We start from the raw sequence: 12672 nt of genomic DNA, 5'->3' as shown, positions 1-12672 counted from the left end.
GACCCTGCTCATCTGACACATTTTATGCAGAAAAACTGAAGCCAAAACCTTTTTTTTTTGGTTTTGAAAAGACTGGAAATGGATTAGAACACTTGTCAGCTTTTATTGCTGTGCGTAACCCCGTTAGAGAGATTCACCCTCTCTATTTGTCCTGATGACCATTATCACTAAAAGTGAAAGTAAAATAACAGGAAGAGATGGGAAATCCTCCAATAGGGACATTAGTTCTGATGACCCTACTGATCACCAGGCATTTCACTCTCTTTGGAGGTGTTTCTTCTCACTTCCTGTTGTGGCTATTGGGAAGGAAGAGAAGGGAAATATCGCCAGTGGAACACAGATTCCCAAAAAAGCTGGCAGGGGTTATAACCCTTCACTACTCTATCTGAAATGGGAAAAAAGGCTTTGGCTTCGGTTCTATTTTAATCATGGAGATTAACCACAGACTGGTCTAAGGGGTCTATTCACTAAGCTGCCGTAGGCAGCCAAGTGACTAACCGACCCCAAGCCAAGTGAGCCAAACGCTGTTCGGGTATTCACTTCAGGCTGGTATGGCTGATTCCAACCATATATCAACTGAAATCAGCCTTACATCAGGTGGCTTCACGTGGCTTCGGGTCGGCCGAACATGCTCAGCATGTTTGGCCGACCTGAAGTACAGAAGGAGTTCGACTCAGCCGATCCAACATCTGGATCGGCTAAGCCGAACCTCCGGCAGGCTACTCGCTGCTGTTCGGTCTATTCTCATAGATGTCGAACAGAGTGAGTAAATAGCCGAATGCCGCTGAGCTACATTCGACTCCGCTGTAGTTAAAAAAATAGGTTGCACCCGCCCTCTGCTGCTGTCAATCACCAGAGGGGGACCTGATGGAGAACTGCAGGTCCCCCTCTGCTGATTGACAGCAGCAGTGGGCGGGTGCAATAGCTAGTTTGCTATTGGCTATTGCAAATTGAAATAGCCAATAGGAATCTAGCTTTGCATTCCTATTGTGATTTTTCTTTTTTTTTCTGACAGCAGCCAACGGCTTCAATGTCAGAAGAAAAAGAAAAAAACGAGCAGGGAAAGGTTTAAGCAGTGAACCTTTCTGGGAGAAAGTGTTTCTCTCCCGGGCGGCCGGGAGCCTATTATACTCCCAGAGCATCCGGGGGATGAATGACAGATGGCGTTCCTGGTCACCAAGTAACCAGGGACGCCATCTGCCATTACACACTGAGAACAAGGAGGCCGCGGTGATATTATAGTGGCCCGGCTGGGTTCTTAGTGTGTATGACAGCGTCCCTGGTTACCTGGTACCCAGGGACACTGATCTCTCTGCAAGTGGCCGGAGCCAGCCGTAAGATGACGGCTGGCTCCGCCCAGCTGTCGGAAGCAGGCTGTCGGGCGGACAATGGCTGGCCACTCGGCCAGCTTTGGCTCTTACCTCGGCTCAGCCGAGCAGAAGCATATGCCTTCGGCTCGACTGAGCCGCTCGGCCGACTTCGGGAGCTGTACGGGGTCTACAAGTGAAGCCAAAGCTAGCCGAAGGATCAGCCGAAGCTACAGCTAGATCCTTTGGCAGCTTAGTTAATCGAACCCTAAATGTACAGTATTTCTAGGTGTTCTACATTTAGCTGAACATTGTGAGATTTACACCTTAGCTGTAAGTAGTTCCAGAGTAGTTCTGCACAAGAATATGTTATATTTTTCTTACTGTTTGGTTTCTGTGCTGGTTGTGGTAGTTGTGGTGGTTGTGTTCCTGTTTGTTGGAGCCCAGGACTTCCTGCATGGAAAAAAATCATTTTTCAGACAGGTTTTCTCTGTTACTATGCATGCATGTCAATTATTTAATCATGAAAGAAAGTTGTAATGAAGATTTGTAAGACAATTTGTAAGATAATTTTCACTACATAATAAAGACAAATCCAATTGTGCTAAATAACTAATTATTCTGCATTCATGCTGTGTTTTATTCTTCTGCTTGTAGAAAATCCTTATCACACACAATAAACCTTAGGCATTTTGTCCATCTAAATATGCATGGATATGAGTAAATGAAACTTCATACTAAAAAAAACATGCTATTCTCTTAAAGGGACCAAATAGTTAATAGCAATAATAGACCAATAGCAGATAGTAAAAAAAAAAACCTAAAAAATGATACCAATATATTAACAGTAAAAAGGTAAGAAAGGAGCAGATAGGCCCAATAAAGGACGAAAACGGGAAGTTACTCACAAGTGACAAGGAGAGGGCCGAGGTGCTGAACAATTTTTTTCTCCTCAGTATACACTCAGGAGGGAGATGGGTTTGACGTACGGATTACAGTAAGAGCGGTTAAGGTCTGGAACTCACTGCCATCGGCAGTGATTTCAGCCAAGAGTGTAGATTTGTTCAAGAAACGTTTGGACAATTTCTTGAGGGACCGCAATATCCAGGGATACCAGTATCCCTAAGAATGAGATCATGCGTGGACCTATATGGGTTGGACTTGATGGACGTATGTCTTTATTCAACCCCAAATACTATGTAACTATGTAAAATAATCAAATTATATACAGTTTAATATATGCATAACAACAACAACAAAAATGTAATAACTAAATTAGACTAAATTTTAGTTAACTGCATTAAATTAAATTGGACAAGGTGCTACAAAATAAGACAAATAAAGTATGCAATGATATACTCTGGGCTGAATTTTTTATAATGGTGCATACAGGACAGTGGCTAGCCTCCAGGGTAAGGGGAGCAGCACCACATTTTAAAACCTACTCATTTTTGTAACCAGGGGTGTACCTACGCTATTCGCTGCCTGAGGCGGGGGGGTTGTGGGGGCTGGAGATGTGTAATGGAAGCTGGGGGTGCATGGTCCAGGGGGTGGGGTTGCTGCTTGTGCTGCACAGTCGGGGCATTTGCTGCCAGCACTGCACAGTTTGGGGGGTGGCTGATGCCGCTGGTACCGTACGGTCCTAGGGGCAGGGGGAGGAGTTGGTGGCGCTGGTGCTGCTCGGTCCAGAGGGGTGGTACCTCTTTTCAGCATCCCACCCATTTCACTGATGTCCTGACAACCAGTCACATCAGTGTGCTGGGCAGGAAGCCGTCCAGAGTGTCCCTGGTAGTTAAGAGCTCTTAGCAACCTGGAACGCTCTGGCCAGGGGTAGCAGGTGTGCCCCACATGACCCAATGAGATGCCACCTGAGGCAACTGTATCAGGATGTCTCATTATAGGGACAGTTCTGGTTATAACTTTTTTATTATTGTGTTTCCCTGTTATGAGCTTCTCTGGACACTTGTTGCTAAATTCAGCAGAACATCTAGAGTAGAGTAGAAGCTGCGTTGTATAGCAGCAAAAGGGTGTTAGTCTGTTCATGGAACATCTCTCCTTTCTTTTGTTTGGTGGTCTGTTTGGCTGAAATATAGGTGTGCATGTAAGGCAGAAAGAAAGCTACCTCCAGTAGTGCAACCTATCAGTAGTATTTACAAAAATGGAAGCAAACGGTGAAGCATGTACAAAAGGGCACCGAAATATGGCCCTGAATATACTGATATGTTTACTATATCTTGCCCTCTAATCAACAAAGCTTAAAGGGTATATCCAGACATTGCCCAGATTTTAACCCCAAACCACCCTGTCACCCTCTAGTGAATGTAACAGCATTATTTTATTTTATCTTGTAGTGAGAAAAAGCTTTTAATTGCTCCCTGTGCCATCAATGCCAGACTTGTAGAAATTCTTGCAGGAGGTTAGTTCCTATTGATTTAGGCACAGCCTACATCTCCAAAGAGCCCACAGTGTGTAGGCATACTTAGGGGGCCAAGGCTGCAGCCGCAGCTTTGTTTTGTTGGAAAACAAATCAATTATATTTAAGGGGTTATTCACTAGCTAGTAGCTTCGACTGATCCTTCGGCTACCAGAGCCCTTCGGTTGAATCGAACCGAAGGGCTGCTGTACGGGCTATTCACAATAGCAGCTGTACAGCAGCCAAGCAAAGGTATATTTATTTTAATTATTTATTTCAGGTATTTGTATAGCGCTGACAATTTTACGCAGCGATTTACATAGTTGCACATTCACATGCATACATAGGGGCGAACTTTAGAGAGGAGCCAATTAACCTACCAGCATGTCTTTGGAGTGTGGGAGGAAACCAGAGTACCCGGAGGAAACCCGCACAAGCACAGGGAAAATATGCAAACTCCTTGCAGTTAGTGATCTGGCCAGGATTCGTACCAGGGACACCAATGATGAAAGGTAGAAGCACTAACCACTATGCCCCTGTGCTGCCCCATGCATATGCTTCGGCCTGACTGAGCCGAAGTGACAGCCGAAGTGGGGCGAACGGCCTGCTGAAGGCCAGCCGTTCTTGCAAATGACAGCTTGGTGTAACCAGCCATGATTTCATAGCTGGCTCCGCCCAGTTGTAATTACAGTTCAGCATCCCCAGACGCTGATCTATCATTAAACAATAACAACTGGGCGGAGCTGGCCGTGATGACACGGCTGGCTTCGCCCAGTTGTTATTCATTGGCCCGGACCTGCTAGAAGACTCCGGCAGGTGATGGACAATAGGAAACAGTTGGGCGGAGCTAGCTGTCACTGCTAGCACCGCCCAATTGTTGTTGTTTTTTTAAATTTAAAAAATATATATTTTTATTAAATATTTTTATTTTTTGTTTAATCCTTCTATGTTTTAACATTTTTTAAATAATTTTGCAATTTGTTTTTTCTTTTTTAACATACTTTGCACTTTTTTGGCTATTCTGCTCAGTACCACGGAGGTGCTGAGCAGAATAGCCGAATGCTATTCACTCACTGCTATTCGACCCCTATGAGAATAGGGGCCAACGGCAGCAAGTGAGCTGTCGGAGCTTCAGTCAGCCAATCCAGATGTTGGAGTCGAAATCCTTCTGTTGGAGTCGAAATCAGCCGATGTACTGCTGATTTCAGCCGATGTACGGCTGAAATCAGCCGTACTGAGCCAGATTGAGTAGCCGAGCGTCGTTCGGCTCTGTTCACTTCTTCTCTGACATTACTCGGCTTCCTACGGCAGCTTGGTGAATAACCCTGTTAGAGTTCTGTAGCCCATCAGGCAGTGCTGACACTGCTGGTTGGAGGTTTCAGTACAGCAAAGCTACTGTATTGTGAACCCAAATAGGAAGTTAGGAACACATCACATTTCTGACAGATTAAAAGGTATTTTTGTGAACTTGTATTGTTATTAAAAGAGATAAAACATAGGGAATTATATTTCAAAGATGTACTGAAAATATGTTTTTACATGATTTTGCCCATATTCACACTTTAAAAAATCATGACTGGCTACAAGTAAACAGTATATCTGCAGGTAAATGTTTGTCTCAGATACTGATGTTAAATAGGAAATACAATTCCCGACTAGCAAGTGCAAATTGTTATACTGTCTATTAACTATTTTTCAACCATTCTCTTATCAATATTTAAATTAACAATCACAATGAATACATAAAATGTTGATAGTAATAGTTCACACATTCTTGTCTATTATCTCTTGTCTGTGTCAGGTTTAATGCTGACGCCTTGTAAATTACAGTGGCGAAATTAAATGCAACAATGATAATAACACAGGATGCAAAGAACACTACAAGCATTCATGTTGATTTCTTCCATTATGAGTACAATGCTGTGAATAAAGCCAAAGTAAGCAAAGCTTGTCCAGTACAAACTCTGATTCATACAGTTATTCTTACAAAAAAGACTGAACAAAGAGTTCTCAGACATGAACTCTTTTCACTCCAGAAAAGTAATAGGTTACAGTGCCACCTGCATTATTGCAGTACACATTGTATCATTTGTGTTTGTGAGTGCACCTGCAGAAGAATAATATGCATGTGAAGGTTAAATGCTAAATGTGACCCATTTAAAAAATATAGCTATTTTATCCAATCGCTGATTGTAACATACATCAGAGACAAAACCATTGGTGCACGGGGAAGTGGAGTCTCTGTTCTCCTAGGTACATAACCACTGACATCAATGATTTTTTTTGCTCATCTTACATTGACCATCAATGTTAGGGGGCATTGTTACACTGACCTCCAGTGTATGGGGGCTATTAACCACTGACCACCAACATAAGTGGGCACTATACTTTACCTTTCTTGCCGCCGGAGATGCTCTAAGGAGACAGTGAGGGGAGAGCTGCACTGGCAGCCCTTCGTCTCAGCTGTCACAGGAGTTCCAGCTCAGTGCTGTACTCAAACTCCTGTATTGGAGGTGACAAGTTCAGTAAAGAGAACCTCATCTCCATATGTTATCACACAGGGGCTTGTTAGCTCCTGTGTGATAGCAATAAAGTTAAAGTGAAAAGAATTAAAATTAAATTTAAAACAATTTGATAAAACATTATAAAATTAATAAAAATTATGAAAAAATAAGAAAAAAATAACAATTAAAATAATAAAAAAGTAAAAGATAGTAAGATTAAAAAATAAAAAAAGTAACAAATAATAAGAAAAATATAGCAAATAAGATAAAAAAACATTATTTAAAAAAAAGTAAAAGATAATCAGATAAATTAAAATTAAAAAAAGTAAAAAAATTAAATTAAAAAAAGTTTTTCAAAAAAATATTAGAGGTGCACCAAAATGAAAATTTCAAAAAAGAAACAAGGCCGAAACCGAATTTTTTTTTTCTAACCTTTTCCAAAACAATTTGAAGCAGCCGTCTGAGGGCGTGTGGGGGGCGCAAAAATGCAGCTTCGCCTGTTTAGGCAAAAATCCTTGCACCAGCCCTGAGTCTGACAGCAATGTATCTGTCTACTTCATTTAAAACATTATGTATTAAATAGGTCAAAATTCCCACCCAGATATTAATTTGATGTTGGCATGATAGTGTATTTTTATATCCCCTTCACTCCTACTGATATAACAAAAAAAGTAAATGTGATTATTTATTTTCAGTAATGAGTCTCTGTGTTTTCTGACTGTAGTATCTATATAAATCTTTACCAACCTTACATAAAATCACTTATATACTATTTACCATTTGGGCTTCCAATTCCCTAAGTGAAATATTAATAGTATGAGTGCAGAGGAGATTTACGGACTACTTTGTGCTGACAGGAAAGGTCACAGTAATCTCTGAGGGCATGCACTTTAGCTAGATCACTATGTTAAGGGACCCATTGAGTACGAGATGCTGCAGAGTAGGAGGTGTAATGGAGAAAGGTGAATATTGGGATTGCAGACCCAGCTATTGTGTTTCCATGACATTTACACTCTATGACAGGATGGTAAAATGATCAAGTTATGTCAGTATTAGGATAGAAATGAAAGAATATAAAATAAATGACCACTTAACTGCTACATTACAAATCCCAAACAAGTTAAATGATGTATACAAGGAGAAAAAAGTATTGAATTGCCATAGGATTAAATTTCAAGCTTTGACTTTGCTGATGTCATTGTGGGGAGTGGTCAAGAAAAAGAGAATGCTAAGCAATTAGAGCTCCTGTAACAAATTGGACAGCAATCTGTTACAAATTTGGTCAATTTTAACTAAGCATTTGCTCGGGTTACCATTAGTAAAAAAAAAAATACATGTCAAATGATGAGGAGATACAGAGATGCTGGAGTTCAATTCAAACTTTTAATTTTCCTGTAAAACTTAAATATATATAAATATATATTCTTAGTGCCCTTAATGGAAAGAAGAGGAAGATAAAGTATAATAGAGTTTGCAGATCTCTGAAGACACACTGCACAGATCTCTTAAAAGAGATCGGCTAATGTTCTATCTGGATGAAGCTTTTCAGATAATTTGTTATTGTGTTGAGATAAGAGCAGTTCTGGTGATGCCCATAGACATACATGCTAGTAGGATATTGATACACCTACTGCCTAGAGGAGACATCTTTAGCCCTTTAGATCTTTTCCGCCATAGCAAAAATAAGAGAGGTGATAGACAAGACATTACAAATTCTTTGCATAAATACCTTTTGGATTCTTCAGTGGTTGTTGTTGTTGTTGTCTTGTTACTGGGAGCCCAAGATTGCCTGCTGAATTAATCATATGTATTCTTAATACAATTATAATAACTATAACAGTAAAACCAAAGATTAGTATAGCAATAATGCGTATATCATTAAATGCCTTCTTACCTTTTGTTGATGGGGTCTGGCTCACTGGGTAAAAAAAGATGGGAAAGAATTAGGTAATATAAGTAGTAAAATATAAACCTGGGCCAGCAGATAAATGCTCAATATTAGCAAAGGGTCACTATAACTAATTATCAATTTTGCCTTGAAAATGATTCCATTGCTGTAGATGATTTGGAATACATCAGCGAATTTAAGGGCTTAGATAACCTTTTTTGATATTTGCTGTACAAACACAGACTCTAGATGAGCAGCTAGTTTTTCAAAATAAAATTGGTGTGATCTGATCTTTGGAGCATTGACCAAATGTCATCCAATATCTGGATCATGCAGGAGGGCAAAAAAAAGCAATGTTATATTAATGACATGCTCATTCAGATGCCTATATGGCAAAAGACAAATCAATGAGCCATCAAGACTATGAGGCATGTAAATATTCAGCATCTAACTGACCTCCAGGTACAGCTCATGACTTGGACAGGACCTCATTAAAAACTGCATTATATGGAACATGACAAGCCCTACCTCCATCCCTATATAATGTAATAATTGTTTTCATGTGGCTGTCCTTTAAAAATAAATTGTCCTAGAGAATTTAATATGACAGAAAATACGTTTTCTAATTTTTTCTGAGATTACATTTTGGATTAACCTACATTAACAAAATATTATAAAATAAATATCTGAATAAACTATGTTTTACAGCACAACAATTATGATTTGACTACATTTATTTGAAATTGCAATGGTTAGTATGTTCATTAGATGTCAGTTAAGAATATAATTAGTTGGATATTTGGATGTTACTGATCACTGTTAAGACAATTTGTTATGTAAAGAAGCCTCCATAACCAAGTATCAGGTTAGTTAGGTTGTGCAGACAGAGTTTTTATTGGTAAAATTAGAAGTGTTTAAGGTATGTTTTCAGCTGGAAGCTGCCTGGAAAACTATGACCATTGTAAGTGGTTTTCAATTAACAGTTTGATTGTTTGTAAATGTAACACCTTATGGTTGTACATACGCATATTTATAACATTTGTGATATTGCCAAATCATATTGCTAAGCAAGCAAGCGATCAATCAATAAAGCAGGGCAAAGCAAAAATGCAGCCATATTGCTTGTGAGTGGGAGTTGCTCACTGGAAACAGGAAGCTAATTGAACCATTCATTTCAGAAGGTACTGAGCTGGTCAAGCAAGCGTATTCCCTTTTAAATATGGCAGTCAATTAAAATATGTGGTATCTGCTCAAGCATTCTTTTATCTAATCATAAAATACCACAAATTTGTTGGAACTTTACTAAAGGGTGCAAGTTGGCTTATTATTGAGCATGTAACAAAAATTATAGGAGATTCCCATGAGGAATGCAAATTTCCCCATTTAATTGAGGACACTCTGTAATCTAAAGGAAGGCACCTCACCACCCACAGCCCTCTATTACACAACAGCAGGACCCCTATCCCAATATTGGTAATGTTACTTGGATGATCAGGAATATATCGTTTTTCCCATATAGTAGTATCAAGCCTATGTGGGAGAAGCCTTGCCAAGCACTACAACCAGCTGCATAAAGCTTGTAATTTGTGTCAAATAAAAATAACGTAAAATCCACAGATTTATGTGAAACGCATAGCTAAGCTCTCCTTGATTTGCAAGGCTACCTCATGGGCATTCTTTCCAGTGTTGCAGATTTATTTCCTCTTTCAGACGTATTTCTCAATGAAATTCTGTGGGAAAATATGTTACCATAAATTTTAATAAAGGTGTCACTGATTATTTCATTAATATCCTGTACCAAACTCATAAATAAATTATTTGTGATTTTGTCAACTTATTGTAAGGGCTTTTCTATGTGAGAGAATGTAGATTGTACTATTGTAATGTCATGCAGTGACTGCATAATTGTGCAGATCTTCTACAAATGTTATTTCCTTGGCTGTCTCTGGCTTGGAACAAACATACAGCAAGTGAAGTTGGAATTCCTTATCTGCGTACATGGTCCAGCTCTGTGACTCTGAAATGAAACCCACAGGGGTTGATTTACTAAAGACAAATAGGCTGTTCACTTTGCCAGCCAAGCTATTTACATAGATGGAGTTCATCAATGGTTACCTCCATATTTCTCTTGGCATAGATTTCTATTATTCTAAACTAATGGACTGTAAACTTCTACAGCCTTGTGACTGCACAAGTAATTGCCTGGTTCCTGTGGGTCAAATGGAACAATAAATGTGGACATTTTATGTGGGATAAAATAAAACATTTTGAGGAGATTTTTCACTTTCAACTAGACAATGTAAAACCATTGTGGCTTCCATTCCCATGCTGCTAAGGAATTGGGGGGCCTCTCCTCTGATGATCACCTGTTTGAAATAAGCTACAATGCTGCTGTAAAGCTAGCACTGTGCTTGGATTCGCTTGTTTCTTCTGCTACAATAAACAACTGCCTTTGAATGTCATCTGCCTCAAATCAGTATCCAAGACCAGGCTGCAACACATCAGAAACTGCCTAGTGCTCCAAGCTATGTGGTAGTTTTGGAGCTGCTTACTAATTGATTTAAAATGGCAGGTTAAGAAAAGAGAGGATATGCTTGCCAATGAGAAACATGTAAGGGAGCGTTACAACTGCACAGGCTTTACACATTTTTACTAAAGGTACCATGAATGACTTTGCAAAGCCTTGAGCACTGGTGCCCAATCTGCAACCAAAGGCCTGCAGCAGCCAGTAGTTGGCACATTGATTTGTAAAGGTGCTGTGATTGAAGTGATTCTATAGCAGTCTTACGTAACATGTGCCCCCCAACCATACCTGTAGCATAACCACATTCTCTGTCTCCTGCTGTATGTCTCTAGTCACAAACCACACTAGTAGCAACTTCTGACCAGCTTTTGTAGTATGTTTGCAGTCCCAAACAGCCTTCCCTGGCATTCCCTACAGACTACTGTGTATGGCCCCTTGGTGAAATCAGGGTTCACAGTTGCGGACCTCTATACCTAACTAGGTTGACCACCACTGGCTTAGTCTTTTTAGTAAAAGTCTGTTCATTTATCATCAAACAAGGAAACTGTATGGAGATTTCTACTGAGAGCATCTAATAGTTTATTTTAAGGCATTTACACAGCCTAATTGATCACAGCCTTGGTGAGATTACAATAGCACAATCAAAAGCCACCTGTGCATCAATATTTGCAATAATTTAATATTAAATGTTTAATTTTATTAAAACTATATATAAAAAAATAATAGAATGTGTAGAACCACCCAAGGGGTAAGATAAAGAAAAATGTGTAAAACAGACAGAATTTGGCACTTCATCATTTTCTGCACTACATTACCAATGAAGCCTTTACGTCTCCCTGGACTAGGGGACTCACATAGGTTTCATACAAACTGGTATATACCATTGCTTCTTGTTGTGTCAGCTTTGCTGCAAAACAAGAAGTGTGTGCTGCAAAAAGTTAATTTCTTTGAGCCTTGTAGATAGTACTCACTGATTACTTGCAATGAGTGTTACCAAGAAGGACTATAATAGTAATAATGAGGTATATAAGAATATGTCTACTATTGGCTATTAAAAAGTAAACGCCCAAAAAAAGAAATGAGCTTAAGAATGCATTAAATGTATGATGCGTGAGAAATAAAAGAATATTAATTAATAATGTTAGATTACAATATTAACATCATTAAGTCATGTTACATGTCAGTAGAAGAATATATGATATTAAATAACCAGTGTAAAGAGCATGCAGATTTAATTATTCACGATTTAGATACACAATAACATGCATTAAAAACACATGAACGCTTTTTATTTTTAAACAACCTAGTTTACTCTTTCCTATGTAGAAATACAGTTATCAACCAACAATGGCCAAAATGTGCAGTTGATTCTCTGTTTTGTGGACTCTTGCAATATTCCTTAATTTCTTTGTATGATCTAATTCCTTTTTTGGCAGACTCCGTTACTTCCAATGATACTGTTAAGCTGGTGATAGACTTTAGATGGAGGTTTGAAGTGCTGACACAAACTGACCGCCTAAAGACATATTTTTCTAAATATCCTGCTAGAAACATGTGAGCTTGGATCAGCTGAGTGTGCAAGCTTTTAGCTATAGAGAAATGAGGGCGGTAGACACCACCTGACACTGTAGCGATCTTTTAGAATTATTTAATGCAGCCAATAGCTGACTCTCTGGAGAGCCCCCATCACCTGCTGCCGTCTACTTCTATCTACAGATATAAGAATCAGCTAGAGCAGGCAAACACTCATCTCGTGTCTCTGGGTACCTTAAGACTAGTGTATACAGGCTTCGGAGATGAGTTAATTAAAGGAAATCTTTCCATTCCCCAAGCTTCTAAACATTGGTACTTTTATAATCCGCTCCATAAGCTGTTTCAAACACACTCTTTCTTACCCTGAAACATGCAGACAAATCAGTGCTGTAACTTATATGCAAATTAAAAAAGTCAAAAGATAAGCCATCATCTCTATCTCTAACCACTATTCCTGGCTGCTGATATATGCAGAGACCAGTGACTCAATGCCGTCATAGAAA

The 12672-nt window shown here is 39.3% G+C and overlaps 1 protein-coding gene across 1 annotated transcript in view; it reads right to left on the bottom strand.

Moving 5' to 3' along the window:
* LOC108794347 (sciellin-like) overlaps window positions 1-12672 on the bottom strand; it is a 102350-nt gene that overhangs the window by 10425 nt on the left and 79253 nt on the right. Inside the window, exons 6-9 of the mRNA XM_018565375.1 lie at window positions 9777-9842; window positions 8119-8142; window positions 7954-8016; window positions 1692-1760 (exon numbers count right to left, since the gene is read on the bottom strand). Of these exons, the coding sequence (XP_018420877.1) occupies window positions 1692-1760; window positions 7954-8016; window positions 8119-8142; window positions 9777-9842 (222 nt within the window). The remainder of the gene's footprint in view (window positions 1-1691; window positions 1761-7953; window positions 8017-8118; window positions 8143-9776; window positions 9843-12672) is intronic.

Source organism: Nanorana parkeri, unplaced genomic scaffold (genome assembly GCF_000935625.1).
Source record: "Nanorana parkeri isolate BGI_ZX_2015 unplaced genomic scaffold, ASM93562v1 scaffold838, whole genome shotgun sequence".
Lineage (NCBI taxonomy): Eukaryota > Metazoa > Chordata > Amphibia > Anura > Dicroglossidae > Nanorana > Nanorana parkeri.
The sequence above is the reverse complement of the archived record's forward strand: the minus strand, read 5'-3'. Positions and strand labels throughout refer to the sequence as shown.